This window comes from Haemaphysalis longicornis, unplaced genomic scaffold (genome assembly GCF_048455015.1).
Source record: "Haemaphysalis longicornis isolate Haplotype H1 unplaced genomic scaffold, Haemaphysalis longicornis Haplotype H1 scaffold_2, whole genome shotgun sequence".
Classification (NCBI taxonomy): Eukaryota; Metazoa; Arthropoda; class Arachnida; order Ixodida; family Ixodidae; genus Haemaphysalis; species Haemaphysalis longicornis.
Window position 1 is genome coordinate 105,446,942 of NW_027526295.1, and position 17,675 is coordinate 105,464,616.

At 48.0% G+C, this 17,675-nt stretch overlaps 1 protein-coding gene across 3 annotated transcripts in view; it reads left to right on the forward strand.

Annotated features, from left to right (window-relative positions):
* The window catches only part of LOC144169093 (DNA (cytosine-5)-methyltransferase PliMCI-like), a 150,967-nt gene that overhangs the window by 47,529 nt on the left and 85,763 nt on the right, over positions 1 to 17,675 (forward strand). For all 3 annotated transcript variants that reach the window (XM_077698103.1, XM_077698104.1, XM_077698102.1), the window contains 4 exons: positions 1,649 to 1,761; positions 6,482 to 6,571; positions 9,571 to 9,722; positions 11,434 to 11,633. In XM_077698103.1, coding sequence (XP_077554229.1) covers positions 1,649 to 1,761; positions 6,482 to 6,571; positions 9,571 to 9,722; positions 11,434 to 11,633 — 555 coding nt within the window. The remainder of the gene's footprint in view (positions 1 to 1,648; positions 1,762 to 6,481; positions 6,572 to 9,570; positions 9,723 to 11,433; positions 11,634 to 17,675) is intronic.

Consider the following 17,675-nt stretch of genomic DNA (forward strand, 5'->3'; position numbering starts at 1 on the left):
TGAACATTTATTGCAAAATCTTACACACAGCTTTCCTTTGCTGTATTCACAAGTTTTCATTAAGAAATGCCTGTTGCGCCACATGCTTTTTAGGTGCAGCTGCTATGCAACTGCTATAGGTGCAGCAGTTTCTGCCGGCTGCTCATTTACAAGTTTAAGCGCCGCCTAGAAACTCGCAGAGTTAAGCGCCGCCTAGAAGCTCCGCTAAAAAAAAGAAGTATTGTAGCCACTAGTATCCTCGGCCGTAGCCAAGCAAGCGCAAGTGGCTGGCCGCCATTTTGAATAGGCGCACTGAGCGAGCCTATTCAAAATGGCGGCATGCCTGTTCAAAATGGCGGCCTGTACAAGTCCGCTGGCTTGGTGCCGCTATGTTCGGAGCGGTGTCGTTTCAGTGCCGCCCTTTTTTTTAACCTAAAGTGTGCTGGCGGCCGAGAGCTTCGTCGAACCTCTAGGCAAAGCAGCAACTCGGCAGTGCTGGCACTGATAATAGAAATGTCCGCGTTGGTGGGTTTTGAGCCAAGCCTGGGGTCACTCTCGGAAAGCTTGACCGAAAAGCTTGGCTTTTAGCTGCCTATTCGGGAGCATCGAATAATTCGAAAATATCGAATACCGGCATTCGGATCGAAGCGAATAACGAATAGAGAGCTATTCGATCGAATATTCGACAATACCGAATATTCGCCCATCCCTACGTTACACCTATCAACTTCCGTTTCATTGCTCACTGAATCGTCGTCAATTTACATTAAAATTACCTTATTGTTTCTTCATTTGAAGAGCAAGCCTTACTTATTAGCCTGTGTTGTTAGGCGAGTGTTTTTCCAAGTTCAGTTATTGTCCCCTAGGTCAGCTTCAACAGGTCAGGGTGGCACGCGATGCCCTGATTCTGAAGCGGAGTTTCCCAACTGGTGTATTTTGAAAAAAACTCCCCCCACCTCCCCGAAGGGGATCGTGTGGAAATGCGAATGCATTGGGTGCACCGATGAGTGCGCTGCGGCAAGCAGTAACGGAGAGAGGCGTGCCTCCACTGCATTTATATATATTTTCGGAGCGCAGCGAGCGGAGAGAGGGTACGCGGAGAGGAGAGAGAGACCCGCGCAACACGCCCGCCCCGCGCGCGAGCTCTCTGTCCCGCCGAGCTCCGCGATGCGAGCGCCCTCACACGCCCGAGCGCGCTCCTCCTCTCCACTCACTCTCCGCTACTCCGCCCGAGCTCCGCGATGCGAGCGCCCTCACACGCCCGAGCGCGCTCCTCCTCTCCCCTTGCCCTCCGCTACTCCCGCCCGAGCTACCACCTGCTCCGGTTGCTAGGCGCGCCACAGCTGTTGCTAGGGGCGAGGAGGAGCGCGGAGAGATAACACCTGCGGGCGCACGCCGACGGAGCACGACAACCCCCGACTAAGAAATGCATTTGCATTTACGACGACGACGACGAAGGCAGAACTACGAGGCGCGCGCTCACGTGCGCTCGCGCTGGAGGAATGCAGGCGCACGCCGACGGAGCAAGACAACCACCGACTAAGAAATGCATTCGCATTTAAAAACTCTGCGTTGCATCACGCGTAACAGAAAGCGCCGGGCTCGTACTTTCAATGAGGGAGTGGAGTCCTGCGCTTCTCACATCCCCTGTCCGTTCGTCTTGGTGCAGGCTGTACGACCGAAGCGAGCACCTGATGCCGATCGACATGCCCAAGACTGTCTTCAGCAAGGGCCTGTACCTGGCTGCACGGGTGGCGCCCGTGTGGGACGAGGAAGGCCCAGGTGAGAGGAACGCATCGCAGGCGGTCACTAGCACTGCACAGAACTTGGTTTGTCACACTTGAGGAGAAGGCTGGGTTCGCACAGGTCCTTGAAAACCTTGAAAACCCTTGAATTCAGAAGTGTCAATTTCAAGGCCTGGGAAGTCCTGCAATTTTTTAAGGGTCCTTGAAAATCCTTGATTTTTCTGGAGAGAACCAATGGCCCTGTCTTCTCACAAGAATTTAAAGTATTTGTCATGGATTTTATGTGTTACCAAATGTAAAGATACATTGTTATGATCAAGTTTCAGTGTATTGCATGAAATTACAAGTTTGGTGGATTTTCATTATTACGAGGCAACATTTGGAGCAGGCACTTGTCAATCCAATCCATGTCAGGATGCAATCCAGTGAAAGCCGGCTTCTGTTCTCTATCTTGCATCTTCCATCTAGTCTGTGGACGCTCACTCATTGCATGTGTGCTGTGCCTCATACGCTCCATCTGCGTTTGCTTTTACGTGCAAATGGTGGATGTGTACATAGTTCGCCCTGCCTTGCAGCAACACTTGCGGATTTAATTTTAGCCGATACTCTTGCTGAGAAAGAAGGAGATGCAGGCTACATTAACTAAGTTTTCAAATCAAACAGCCTCAGCAAACATAAAGGAAAAAGAAAAACCTCTAAATACCAATCATGAAATAAAAAATAACGCTGGGGGAGCATTCACGCACCCGTTAGCGGCTATCTAAATGTACAATAATGTGCTTAGGTATTGTGCAATAAAAAACTGTTGCATTGTGTTGAAAAAGTTGTAGTCCCAGATAAAACATTAGGTGGGGACCTTCAAAATGTGTTTTCTGGTCCTTGAAAGTCCTTGAAAGCCCTTGAATTCTTGCTTTTGAAGCCTGTACGAACCCTGGGCTGGGTTCATGTTTCGTGGCAGCTGGTGGTAACGTGGGAGACTGGGTGTTTGCAGATATTTCTGAGGTAACCGAGCTTTAGCTTGAAAAGAAGAAGAAAAGTTTGCCACAGAAGATGAAGCAGTGCACAGACAGCATTCAGCACTATAAAAGTGGTAAAAAAAAACGGCCTTTTTTGAAGGACGAGTTGTGTCAAGTGCTGCTGGCTCAGTGTGGAACTGTCTCCAGAAATGACCGTCTAATCTTCATCTGGGTTTTTTTGCCTTTTTGAATGCGTTGTATTTCTGGTGTGGACTTGGTGAAAAAACTTGTCGCTTGTCTGTCGATGTTTAATTATTGACGTGTTACACTTTCGCCACATAAGGAAATCCTCATTTTAAAAGACCCTAGGGCCATCATGTTTCCATAAGAAAACACCCATATTGTTTTTAACAAAATGTCTTTTTACCAACGCTGTTTGTCATAGTAGTCAAGCCGACTTTAAATGACCTCAGTGTATTGTGAGAATGAAGGGCCCCCCTTTACCCTATCTATAAGATAAATAGGTTATTGTGCAGGTATTTACAAGAACGCTCTACAGCTAATTGCCCGTGAACAAAAATTGTTCCCATCAGTGCAATGGTGTCAATAAGGGGAGCCAGCTTTGGTGGGATAGTGTATCATCATGATGAATGGTGTCTTATGAGGGTATTTAATAAAATGCGCTATGGTCATCATACTCTGATATCATATATTAACCTCAGAAGTATTTTAAACAATGCATCATCATCATAATGTGTACGCCCACTGCAGGGAAAAGTCCTCTCCCATAGATCGCCAATTATGCTGGTACAGCGCTACCTGCGACCAGTTTATCCCCACAAACAATGCATTATATGCAAGCAATGCATTATAAACGAGGTCAAATGAAAGTCTTCAATAAAAGCCCTAGGGCCTCCGTAATTTGATATTATGAGACTGCCCATATTTCCCCTGGAGGAACGTCTTCCCGGACATGCAACTGTGCGTAGTAATGAAGCTGTCTTTTGGGGCTCGGTGTACAGCATAGCGGGGTACGCATTTATCCCACAATTACCTCCTGGGAGTTTCCGCATTTATTTTTTGTTCAGTGTGATGTGAACGTGTTTGCCCAGGTATGAAAGTGTTGGTGGAGGGGAGGGCGGGAGTATGGGTTGATTAACTACGTTGTGTGCTATACATAACTGCACTTAAAGGGAGGGGCACTGACACAAAAATTTTGCATCTTGTTTTTTTTTTTTTTTTGTTGCGATAAGTTGCTAGTGACCTACTTATCACCTGTAGAAACCTCATTTGCTTCAGCGTGCGACGGTTGTTTAATCAGAGGCATTTTCAATGCGGCCAGTCGCAGTTTCGGTTTCAGCGGGTGCCGCGAACCGATGGATTTTATGTGAACAAAGCTGACCACGTGACCGTCGGAGGGATATCACAGAGCAGAGCTGCCGTAGCACTGTCGAATCTGCATCGCCGGCAGTTTCTGCGAATGCCCCCACGTACTGATCTCGTGAGGCGCTTAATTAAAAAGCGACCGTGGATGTGATGCAGGCACTGCGAGTGCAAATGCTACCGCGGCTAAAGAACGACGCGCGACGCTTGAAACAGTGGGTGGCAAGACGCGCGCTGGGAGCCGCCGGCCGGTCTGCCTACAAGTCCGCCTACAGATGTGTTCGGCTTAGCACTGCGGCGGATATTCAATTGCCGCTCTCGTAAGCGGTGCAGTTGACAATTTTTAATGGAACTCGCCATCGCATCAGTAACTCCTTTCTCATAAGCTGCCACTTGGGTACAATTTCGTGCAGCGGTAACAAGCTTTCATTCGAGCTACCTGCGCTGGCCTGGGCCACTTCGCGGCCGTGCCCGCCACCTGCACAGCGACCGTGCAGCACGCTCAGTGGGCTTTTCGTGTCTCTGGCGCGTTTTCACGTCCAATGTAAATAACAAGTAATAGAAACAGAGTGCCTGGAATTGCTGTAGAACTTTGGTCGCAGCCAGCTGCCTGATGAGCCGATGAAATCACAGCGCCTCCGCTGCCACCGATCGAGTCGTTCGTTCTCGAGAGCAGAAGCTCCGCCCTCCGGCCCTCCGATTGGAGCGGCGAGCCGGGCGAGCCGGTGAAAAACGGCGGCAGTGTGGAAGCGGCAAACACAAACTCATGACGTGTTCGGATGTTGTTTATTTACAAAATATCCAAGGGGTGTCGATTGCGCGTGGTCTTCTGCTGGCTGCTCGGTTGCGTTTCGCACACTTTAAAATTGACTTTAAATATGTTCTAGGCTGTATTTGCCGCTAATATTTTGCAGATGATGTACATGTGTTCACACCAATCTACTTCCGAAGTTATCTCACCTTCAAAATTTTGTGTCAGTGCCCCTTTAAGTTGCCAACATGCCACTTCTGGAATAGATAATCCTGCAGACACCACATGATGGACCCAGATTTGCAAAATGAGGTTCACACACAATTGCTGTTGATTAAATTGGTGGTCATCTGCACCAGAGCTTCTGAATTCATGTTTTGGGGGTGCACTGTTCTGCCGTAAGTATTTTTGTAACTTTTTTATACCACAGAGCAAAGGGTCGGTCTAGTGGTTTGGTCGGCCAAGTGGTTTGTACAGTAATAGAAGTGTTGCCAGGTTGTTGTTACAGAGCATGCATATTTGTCGTGATGTTGCCAATCTTTTCTTTCCATTATATTGTGAAATTTGGCATTGTACCATATTGCCGCGAACCACGTATGGGTTTGTTTATTTATTGTATGTTTTTATTGCTCGGCCACGCCCGGCTCTGTTATTTGTGTCCCAAGCGAAGCGCGTCTTTCGTTCTTTATTTTTATGCCGCAAGGGCTATCTCATTCAGATAAGCAGACTGTTTCGTCTTAACGTCACTAACCCAGAATAATCTTCTCTGATCTACAATGTTCTGGATGTAAATCGACGGTTCCAGAAACACTCACGCCGAAAGATAAAAGCCTGCAGAGCAGACGTCGCGGTATTCCTTTCGATGACACTCGCCTGCGCAAGTCACTTTGTTGACCGCTGCTTCGCCGCCTCTGTATTCTTTGGGTTGTTAGGGGAGCACAAGTTCGCTCCAATAAACTTGTTTTCCTTGAAGACAACTGCATCGTCTTTGGCTACGTGACAATATTAAAGGAGCACTGACACGAAAATTTTATGTTACACTTTTATTGCTTTTATCGATGCTTAATGGTCAGGCCAACCTGAAAGAGCACTTCATATACTTCAGCGCGCGATAGTTAATTACATTGAACGGTCCGAAAATCGTTTGTTTCGAATTCCCGCGCTTTCATCCCGAACGGCGCATATGACAGACTCCCTGCCTGACCTCACCGCTTTGTGCGGACGTTGCCGGCGCCCGCTTGAGAGGGCGTTGCGCCTGCTCGTCGCTCGTGGTGCCGCGTGCGTGAAGTGACGTCGCGAGTTTTTGATGAGCGCTGTCGCGTCACTTCTTTTTCCTCTGCTGGAGCGATGTCACGCTGATGTTCATTTGCTGAGTGCTGCTCCGCGTGCTGCTTCGTTGGCGCGATAAATGAGATCCAATTGAACTATGTTCTTCGCGTCGCAGGCTGCTCATATTTCAGCCAGGGTATTCTGTTGAGTGAAGGAAGCGAACTGTGCAATAATATTAACGCCGAAAATTGGTGTCAGTGCTCCTTTAATGCATTTAATGAAGCTGGGGATTTTTTTTTTTGTAAGCACAGATTAAAGGGGAATGTGTGTAGCCTGGCGTGCTGTCTGAGTTGCATCTGGCTGCTTGTTCATGCTAGGGAGTGTCGGACGTTTTGCAGGTGTCCTATGCAACAACATCGGCCCCCTCACAAGCTGGTGGCTGACTGGCTATGGAGCCGGTGAGAAGCCGGTGATTGGTGTGAGCACAGGTGGGCTGTTTCTCCTATCCTGTAGTATATTGCCGCGAACTACACCCTCTGGTATGTTGGTTGTTTGTGTGTTTTGTTGCGAGCGTCTGGCCGCGTCCAGTGGTCTTCTCTAAGTCAGAAGTGAAGCGCACGTTTCCATCTCTTTTGTGTGCTGCACTGGCTATATATAATTTAATTGGAAGAGTCATTCGCCTGCTGCCGTCACTAAAATGCAGTGTTCATCTTTCATCGCCTGTGTTCTAGATCTGATTTGACGGTTCTTGAAGGATTAATGCCGAAAGATAAATGCTTGCAATGGCAAACGCGGCGACATTAGATTCGCCGACACTTGCCTACGCATAAATTTGTTGACTGCTCCTTCCCCGCTTGTGTATTCTTTGAGTTCTTAGCGTAGCGCAAGTTTGCCCCAATAAACTTGTGTTCCTTGAAGAAACCTGTGTCATACTTGGCTACGTGCCATTTTTCTTTCTTTTTTTTTTTTTTTTTTTGTTTTTCAGAAGCTACGTAGTTTTGCTTCAAGGGAGGGATACTTAGACTTGAGTGTTTGGTCCTAGGGAAACAAATTGCTTGTAACTGCAGGACGGTCGATTTGCTGGGTTTCTAAAGATTTACTAACAGCAACAGTTGCGCTAACAGCAACAGCAAGCAACACTTTTTTACATTCAGCATTCTGACTGTTTAAAAAAAGGCCTGCAGCTCGTTGCTGTTCACATTTCTCGATTTCCTAGAGTCTTAAAGAGGGAAAGAGAAATTTCTGGGAATCAAACTGATTACGCAGTTAGGAAATTACTGGATTTGAGTGACATTTCCAGTGAGCTTTTCCACAGAATGTTTTTTTGCTTGCTATTTTTACCTCGAGATCTGGGGTTGATGTACAGTCTGGTTTATACACTATACGTTTGCTTGAAAGGAGCACGTTCTACTGAATACTGGTGCTGTTTTTGCAAGTGTGGCTTATGCCAGGGTCATGTAACGAAATGAAGCCTCGTCACTGCCGAAAACTGGTAGCTGCTCTCGGTGCACAAAAATGGTTGCTGTCAATTTCAGAGCAGCTTACAAAAATGAAGGCTCTGCTTTGTAGTTATACAGACAGTCGTTGTCCCCATAGAGGTGTACTGCACTGGAAAGAGTTTGTCGAGTGGTTTGATTCCAGGGAATTCATCAGCTGTAGGAAGTTTCTCGCAAACGAAAAATTTAACATTTAGCCAGGTGCGCATAAACAGGTACAAAACAAAGCTGCCTGGATTTCTTGAAAATTTTGTTGTGAAAGGAAAATTTGTCTTGGTCGGCAGTTCTGTAGCCTTGGAATGTTGCCTGACTGGGTAGTCAGTCACTTTTCTAACAGGCAACCACCAGGCTTTAACACTAGCATGCGAGCAAACTGAGCAACCAGTTAGAGACAAGTGTTGGCCTCTTTTGCTCTTTTTTAGCTGTAAAGTTGTATACTCAGCGCGGCGTGTTTTCTTTCTTTTTTTTTTCTTTTTTGCTAGGGTTTGTACAGTGTTCACACAGTCGTTCTGAAGTGGCAGCTTCCACAGATGTTTGTGTGGTCTAAGCAATGAAGTTCCCTCTCCTGAAGTTCCCTCACTGGCTATTCTTTGTTTTCTTGAATAAGGGAATTGATGACCACAAGTTGTGCGATTATATGTTGAATGGTCTCAACTTAAGGGGGCCATGAAGACAAACCAAATCCAAGTTTGGTGCCTTAAAAAGACTGTTTTGTTCTCATAACAGTGATACCAGTTTTATCGCAAACTTCAAAGCAGTAATTGAGATGTTAAGGAAAACAGAGGAAGCGGCCACTTTCCGGCGATTTCTCTGTGACGCCATGGAATCTTGATTGTGCGATTGGTGGCCAGGGAACTAACGCGTTCTCAAGACAGGTCACTGGATGATTGTAGTGGGGTCTGTAGATTCATTTGATCCTGTCATATGAATGCTAGCGAAGTTAAAACTGTAATACCTAGGTTTTCAGTGCCGGCCCATATTACATCATTCCTGGCCATAACACATCACTGCATCATGAAATTTGAAAGTGTTTCAATATTTCTTGCTTTTTTTTAATTAGCAAAAGATCTTTCGTCATTAACACGGAGCTGGCTGCATTACCAAGTGCTACTTTTTTCAAGTCATACAAAGTTGTATTTGGTCATCGTGCCCCGTTTAACCCTTTGAGGGTCGAATTTTTTCACCAAATGCGACCCCCTAGGGTCGATTTTTTTATTGCTGATTTAAATTCTTTGGACGAATTTATTTTGAGAAAAAATTGTAGTAATTTTTTTGGGGTGACCATAAAGTGACAAAAAAAATCGTTTATGCTGTTACATAAATGTGGTTTATTGTGAGTAACACAATAGAAATTCTAAATAAGAGCGAGATAGTAACAAGCCGGCACCTTTTGAGTGAATTGAAATCAGACAGACATCAGTTTCGCGGGCGCAAAAAGCGGGAAGCGGCCGGAGGACGATGCCAAAACCAGCCGCTGCACGCACGCGAGTGTGGGCGGGCATGCGCGGTCGGATGCCAGAGCGGTAGATGGTGCACCACTCATAAAATACAAAAAAAAAAAGGAGAAAAGAGCCTCATCAGTTTCGCAGGCAACCTTGGTCTGTGGCAGGCGCAAGAAGCGAGAGGCGCCAGGTGGGCAATACCCAGCGCGCCCCCTCGTTAGTGGATGCGCAAACGATAGCCAGCGCACAGCTGAAGTAAATCATAAAAAAATAAAAAGAAGAGCCATCGGCGCGAGAAAAAAATTTGACGTATTTCCGAAGTGTGGCAGCACATGCCAAGCAAGAGAAGTTGGCGAAAAAGGTGCGCTTTTTAAAAATAGAAGCAATGCTGTACATGTCCTTCATTGACCATTTTGAAAGTGTTTGCCGATGCCGTACATATACGGCCAAAACCCTTAAAGGGTTAAAGGTGTGGGGAAGATTTTTAGAAGTGTTACGTTTGAAACAAGTGTAAGGGAGATGTGTACAGGGACCGTGCTTGTGTTGCAGCACTGGCCGACTACTACGTGCAGGGGGCTCACGCCGTGTACGCAGACTTCTTCAAGCCCCTGCACCGTAAAATGCATCTCTGCAAGTTGGTGGTAGACGCCGTCAACGACGACCCGAGCTGCAGCTACGAGAGCCTGATCCAACTGATCCAGGTGAGCATGCATGTCTCGGGAAGGCTGTATCGCTGCAGGTTGCAGACTCTCCGAGTCAGTGCTTTTGTAAGATTACAGCTTTAATTAAGTTCCCTATTGTGTGAGAAACCAGCGTTGTGGTCGTTGGCTGGTACAGAAAATGGTCGCCACTGTAAATAGTAAATTAAAAAAATTAAAGCCGTTCCACTCAATGTGAAAGTTGTCGGAAGTGCGGAGCAGTGATTCACCATAATGGGCTGCAGCGTCGTTTTCCGCTGACTGCTAACACCACATGCAATTCAAATTTCCCGCCTTCACAGTGCTCGCGCGCCCCCTGCCTGAAACTGCGCCAGCGGGAGTTCTGTTATTTTTGTACTTGCTTTTCCTGATGCATGTGCTGGTGTTGCACTGCCACTTTTTTCGATTACTATTGTAAAAACGAACCCAACGAGTGTTCCTAACTAAACGGAACGCGAGCGCAGCTGATTAATTACGTATATTTTGCCTCAAGTGTACTATCGTGATAAATTGAAATACAGTATAGCCCACTTATAGCGAACCCGGTTTTAACGATATAGCGGCTATAACGAACAAATCTTCGTTTCCTGTTACCATTGGTATACATAGATTTTCTGTCTAGATATAGCGAAAAGGGGATATAACGAAGTGATTTCGGTTTCCCATTGTGTTCGTTATAAGTGGGCTCGCCTGTACAAACAATGGAGCACATGGCTTTCAGTACATGCCGCACATCGTGGCAACGGGCCGTGTATGTGCAGTGCGAACAAAACACTGGAGTTCGTGACCAACCTTGAGGTTTAGGCGCTGAGCAGGAAATAAAAAATAAAGGAAAATAGCTGCGTGTGCCATTTTCACTCATCACAGCAACAAAGTTAGATAACGTTTGCGTGAGAGGGCGCTGAACACGGTAAGAAGACAAACCAAAACGCTCACATGCTGAACTATGGTGTTTCCATATCAATGTTGGACACAAACTCTCGTAACTCTCGTAACAACTACTGTCGCCAGGATGCGCGGCCGTCTACCCGCCTGCTTTCTTGCGTCTGTTCAGCAAGTGGTCTTGCCCGCCTTGCGGACCTTTGCATATCAAACAGCGTCAAATGGGGGTTAAGTATAAAGAAAGTTCTAGACGAGGCAGCAAAGCAGTATAAAAGGTGGGAAAAATGGCAGTTGATCCTTGCCAGGGTCCGTCGTATGAAGTGGACCGTGTGCACCTGGGCATTGTATAACTGGGGTTTTTAATGCATTGTTTCTGTGGGGAGTTTTCCGGGACCGTGGTGATCCTTCATTGGAAGCGGGTCGTCGTAATACTGGGGGTTGTATCGGCGGGGTTCCACTATAGTATAAAAAGAATATGCATTAAATTTAATCGCAAATAGCTTGTTTTGCAAGCCTATAAGCCCTGTCTAACTTGCGTTTGCTTTTGCCGGCCTCATCCAATGGCACAGCTGCCCATAATACATCATAGGTGCCAGTGCGGAAAATCAGCTTGTTGGATGCATGCATGTCCATTCTCTGTTTTGCGAATTATAGAGCTTATGTGAGTGAAGCTTGCGTTAAAAGCAGTCTCAGTGTTATTCTAATGTCTTTCCACGAAAACGGAACAAACTTGCATGTTGTTATGTGTATAGTTCTGTAGAAGTTGTCTAGATGGCCCCATTAAGAGCTACAGTCTTAAAGAGCCCCATGTTCTTCGGTCGAATGTGTGCAGGGTGCAGCGGTGCCGGGAGTGGACGAGGAGCAGGAGGGCGGGGGCGGCTTTACGGAGGAGGAGCTGCTCAAGCACGGCTCCTTTGTGGTGCAGCAGGCCTGCAGCCACGATGCCGCGAGGGACCGGGACGAGGAACCCACCACGCTGACCGCTCCCTGCATGCAGCAGCTGGTCAACCTCTGCCGCGTCACCAGGCTCGAGTGAGCAGAGGGCGCTCGTTTGCTTGGCACAAAATGTTGCCCATACCTGGCTTTGAAATTAGCAATACAGCGGAATCTCGGTCACACGAATCTCAAGAGGCGGAAAAAATATTCGTATCACCGGAAAATTCGTATCATCAGAAAACAAAACAAAAAAAAATGGAATAGTGCCGTGCATGTGACAGGCGGCGGCAACATGGCGTCGGCTCTTGCCGTGAAAAGGTGCAAGTAGCTTCAGCGACCACTTGTAACCTTTTGTTAAAACACAGCTCAAGGTGTAAACTAAATTTCTCATGCGGGAAAGGAGCTCACAGTGTGGGAGAAAACTGCACTATAAAATGCCAAATAGTTCTGTAGAAGCCACCACGTAGGGGTGTAAAAGGGAAAAGTATGGGAAAAAAATTTAGGAAATTCGTTCTAACGCATAAAACTTGAAGGCAGCAAAGCTGTACGCAACCTTCACGACCATCACAAAGAAGGTTTAAGTCCATGGTTGCAGCCGATTTGCTTGTTCTGTGCTGCCGCCCCATCTTTGTTGCTCTAATGGTGAAGAAGAAGCAAATCGAAGAATCAGAACAAACGAACGGAACACGCATACTTAAACTAGGCGCCCGCAGGTGCAGTGTGTATCCTATCATGTGTTCTGTGTCAAGCAGGTGGCGGGATTCCTCTCCCCACAGTCACAGCCAAATGACTAAGTCGTTTGACTATTGGGTATATGTACTCACGGTCGTAGCCAAGTGGGTTGACTCTGTTGATCTACCAGACACAGGTTTGAATCCTGCCGGTGGCCAAACAGCTTCACTGTTGAAATTTATGGGTTTATACAGAGTACAATCTGCGGAGGTGAGTTTATTTTCTAATTGTTTTTAATGGAGCTACAAATAAATAGTGTTTATCCCTAGTGTGAGCCCACATTCTGTTCCCAAGCTTTTATAAAACGGCCTCTTCAGGCACTGAACATTAAAGAGACTGTGCAGCCCCTCTTACCGCTGATTATTGCAATGCATTATGGGGCCAATTCTTTCGTGCCAGCTATCTCCTACCGCAAGAATTGTAAAAGTCCAATCAGTATCACCGGACCTACATGAGACAAAAAACCGCGCATAATCGTTCTCGCCTTGGACTACGTGATGCAGGCTGTGCACCCTCTCCCAGATAGGGGGTCGACTCGTGACATTCTCTTCGGCAGCCTTCGATATACAGTGGAATCTCGGTCATACGAATCTCAAGGGGCGGCAAAAATATTCGTATCACCCGAAAATTCGTATCATCAGAAAACGAGAAAAAATGGAAATGTGCTGCGCATGCGACAGGCGGCGGCAATATGGCGTCGGCTCTTGCCGCGAAGAGGTGCAGGTAGCTTCAGCAACCGCTTCTAACCTTTTGTTAAAACGGAGCTCAATGTGTAAATTAAATTGCTCATGCGGGAAAGGAGCTGACAGTATGGGAGAAGCACTATAAAATGTCATCTACGCCAAATCTCCACCGCGGAGGTGGCCCAGCCTGAGGCGCGCGTCTCCCTATTGGCGCAAGTCGTGAGGCTCCTCCCAATGCAGTTAGCGGTAACCGAGGCAGAGGCTGGCGCCTGGGTGCCGGGCTGAATTGTCAGCGCGGGCGTCAAAAGAACGCGCGCTCATCGCCGACGCGACGCGCGCACACGAACTCAAGCCTGAACCGCATGCCATTCGGGCGCGTCGGCGTTTGCGCGCGCGTTCTTTTGACGCCCGCGCTGACGATTTCGCCCCCATGTCAGATTTTACATCGCTCGTAAAATGACGCGCGACGCGCGCGGCAGTGGGAGGAGCCTGCCGACTTGCGCCAACGGGGAGGCACGCTCTTCATGGCGGCAGTTTGAAAGCGCTCCGGACAGCCCGCTGGCTCCGCCGGAGATGTTTAGGCTTACCACGGTGGCGGATATTTGATAGGCGCTTTCCCTAGCCGCGCGGACGATGCTTTACAGTGTCGTTTTCAGACTCATCAGCTCCCTTAATTCATAAGCAACTTCTTTTGTTCTTTAAAGAGCGGTCAGAAGCGGTCGGTCGAGCCACCCGCCCTACTTCGCGGCCGTTGACGCCGCCATGTTGCCGCGGCTTACCGCGCCGCGCGCCGCATGCGGGTGGTATTCGCGGTGGCGTCAGCGCGCCTGTGGCTTGCGCGGCGCGTTTTCGTGAGCAGAAAACGCTCCATGCAGTTCACGCTTAATGATTTTGTGCCTGCGTGCGACCAAGGCCACACGGCCGCACAAACACTCCCGCCTCCCGTCCACGCCGCAGTCATCTGCTCGCGGCTCGCGTGTTCGTATCACCCGCACCGGGTGATAAATGCGAACGGATCATCCGAATTTTTTTACATTGCGTACAATGCATTTTGGCCGGGGAATTTTGAAAATTCGTATCACAACGAAATTCGTATCAACCGAATTCGTATCACCGAGATTCCACTGTATCACATGCCTGAAAGTCTTCTCCTTTTTTCTGCAATGTGGAGTCGGTCTATTTTCGGTGAGGTGCAGTACAAAGCACGCTCTCAGACTGGTAGGGCGTTTTGTGCCAATAAACGGTTGTTGTTGAGTGGTCTGGTTGAAAGTGAAGTATTGAGCTCATTAGTCCAACCCCACGCACATTCGAAACGCACACACGCACGCATGCACAAGTGCGCATGAGAGAGAGAGAGAGAGAGAGAGAGAGAGAGAGAGAGAGAGAGAGAGAGAGAGAGAGAGAGAGAGAGAGAGAGAGAGAGAGAGAGAGAGAGAGAGAGAGAGAGAGAGAGAGAGAGAGAGAGCAGTGGCAGCCAATAGGGCAGCCACTGCTGCAATGACGGAATTAAAGGGGGCATAGTAAGGAAAATTGAAGAGAGCGCGGTTGGTTTTTCCGCATCTTTTACAGAGATTTACGAGCTTGCCCTTTCATGTGCCTGTGTAATATTTGGCTCAGCTATTCCTGGCAGAGTAATTTAAATTTCGCGCAGTTTTATTTGGACTGCTCAGGGCGTGGTTTAATTAAGATCCCTGTAACATTAAATTTAGTAAGAGAACAGTGTGATATTAGCTGCAGGTCGACAGTTGACCTTTTTTAGCCGGCTTTTGTCCAGGTGCGAAAGTTAGACAGTTTTGCCTCGTTTGCGTACAGTCTCCCCCCCCCCCCCCCCCCCACCCATACTTAAAAAAATGAGATTGGGAGGTGGACTTTCATATGATTGGATGTGGTGGGCCAGGAACTTTGACACCATTCAGTCGCTAGACAGATCTGGATGACAGTGCTTTGGGCTGGTTAGCGTTTTTGGTAATGGGTAACTCCACTGGTTACCTTGGGGCAGTTTCTCTTGCTCTGAACAGGGAAATCCCAAGCGATCTTCTCTTTCTGGGGCAAGAAAACCTGTTTCAAGGCCACCAGTGGAATTTCTGTTGTCACTTCTTGTCTCGTGGTTAGTGCTGGTTTCAGTTCCTGAAATCTGGATGGTGGTCTAGGGTAAAGAGTGGTCACCTGGTTTCACGGAAGCAGAACAGCTCTATGTCATCTGATGTGAAGAAACAAAGCTGTTTCCAAGCACACGCCCAGTAATACCGTATTTTCGCTTGTATAGCCCGCACGAAAGATGTGAAAATTTCAGTGGTGAAGTAGAGGTGCGAATTATATGTAAGGTACAGTGGAACTCCGCTGATACGGCCCCCCGGAATTACGACAACCCGCTTCTTACGACGGATCACTGCGGTCCTGGCAAACTCCCCATAAAAACAATGCATTAGAAACCCGATGATATGGCGCTCGGGTGCACACGGTCCGCTTCATAGGACGGACCCCTGGCGCGGTTAAAGCGGTGTATTTACCATGTTTTACACTGCTTTGCCGCCTCGTCCTGACTTTCTTTATTCTTAACCCCCGTTTCACTCTGCTTGATCGGATCAAGCCTGCGGATCTGGCCTGCCGGATCTGGCCTGCCTGCGGATCAAGCTGCTTGATCCGCAGGCAGGCCAGACCACATATTGGATAGACGCAAGCAAGCAGGCGGGTACTCGTGAGCAGGAGTTAACCTGCGACGGCCCCACGCGGGAGCAGTACGCCAACGCGCCAACCGCGAGAAGTTGAAGTTCAGGTGGCAGGTAGACCGTGAATTTGAAGCTCCTGTTGAGCCGCCCACGAACGCGAAAACACATACTACGCAACCCCACGGCGATGACCGTACAGCCACTTTCCCCGTCCGCTTGATCGAGGTTTCTTCCTTTTGCGACGCTCTTTCTTCCTATATCTCTGCTCTGTGCTCATCAGTGTCTTTCAAAGCCACGTTGTCACTCCGCCCTTTTCTTTGCTAGAGTGCCGTAATTCGCGCACGTCTGCCGTTGGCACCGCCATTTTGGGTCAATTGCTGGCCGGTGCAGCAAGTCACTGTAGCAATACCGCGCTATAATTTTTGCCGCAACGCGGTTTACTCGCAATGGTTGAATGATCTTATCTATTTCGCATTGCTCAGTCTTGTTTGAAACGAAAACAGATGTGTGGGGCACTATGATCCAATAGCGACGGCACGGGACCGCTCGAAGGGTGTCTCCACCATGTATGGCAATGCCGTTTTTTGCTCATCGCCGCCTTGTACTACTGTTTGCTTCACTTGGTCTTAGCAGTTTCACACTCGGCTTTTCCCCTTTCAATTTGCCCGACCACGTCGGCCTTATATCGCATAGCGCACGGGGCTTGGCTGGTGGGCTAGCTGGACGCCATAAAGGGGAGGGGGGCACAAACATAGGCGCTGCTTTCTTTTAACTTGGGATTTCAGCTAAAGGTTCGCAAATCACGCGAGAACGCTCTAAATATAGTACTTTAAATGAGTTTTTAGCCCACCTGTCGCGTGAGACCGTCGAGTAGCCCAGAATTTACCGGCACCCCGGTCGTACGACACCCCGGTCATACGACACTTTCTTGCGGCCCCTTGAAAGTCTTATTATCGGTGTTCCACTGTACTTCCTTTGGTGCAGCTTCACCGCAATGCTCATTGGGCTGTGATTGCCCCCTACAGCAGTAATAGCTAAGTCACTGTTATCCCATTGACAGGGCTTATTTTGCAACGATATACCAACCTGAAAAAACGTATATGTCAAGCCGTCTAGTTACGTAGTCAGCTAGGTAAGTTCTTTTGCATAAACAAATGTGTAATGTTGCTTGAACAGTAGCTTTGGTCCATCCTCTTATGTATAAAATAGGGGGGCAATACGCAGGGATATTTTGTTTTTTATTCGTTGACAGAAAGGGGGGGTGCGGGTTATACCGTATTTATTTGAATCTAGGCCGGCTCCGATTCTAAGCCGACCCCCGAAAGTCCGAAGCCACGAAAAAAAAAACTTACCTCGAATGTAGCCGAACAAAAAGGCGAGGTCAACGTTCACAAAAAGAAAACACATTTATTGAACATGAAGATGTGGTGCTCCTTCTGAGTCATCATCGCTGCTAGCCTCTGAATGCCATCCTCGTTGCGGGGCATGCAAATATCCTCTCCCATTGCGTCCTTCAGCGACGGGACATTTTTTTCATCCACACTGAAGTCCCGCCCGGCTTGAACGTTCGACGACTACTCCGCAGCTAAAACAACTTTTCTTTTAAAAGCGGCACTATAATGGCACCGCTTGTTTGGTGCCATTGTGCTGTTAAAACCAAACGCCACACCGCACGCAGGCCACTGTCCGCACAGTTCAAAATGGCGGCATCGCCCCCAGCTATGGCCCCTTAAGTGGCTACTGGCTCGTCTAGTAATGGCTACAATACTTTCTTTTCTCGGTTGCGCTAGCTGCGCGCCACTTCCCTCAATTTCACTTGGAAAGTGGCGCGTGTTTCAAAATCCTCGAATCCAAGCTGACTCTGGAGTTTGATATATCAGTATTTTGAAAAAACTATCGGCTTAGATTCGAATAAATACGGTACGCAGGGGCGGGATATACGTGTGAAAATGCTGTACTTTCACTGTTTCAGGAAACTGGGAATGCTTTTTTTTTTTCTTCTCCCCTGAAAGTGGTGGGAAATGAAGGGTGTTTCAGCTGTCCCATTGAGACCT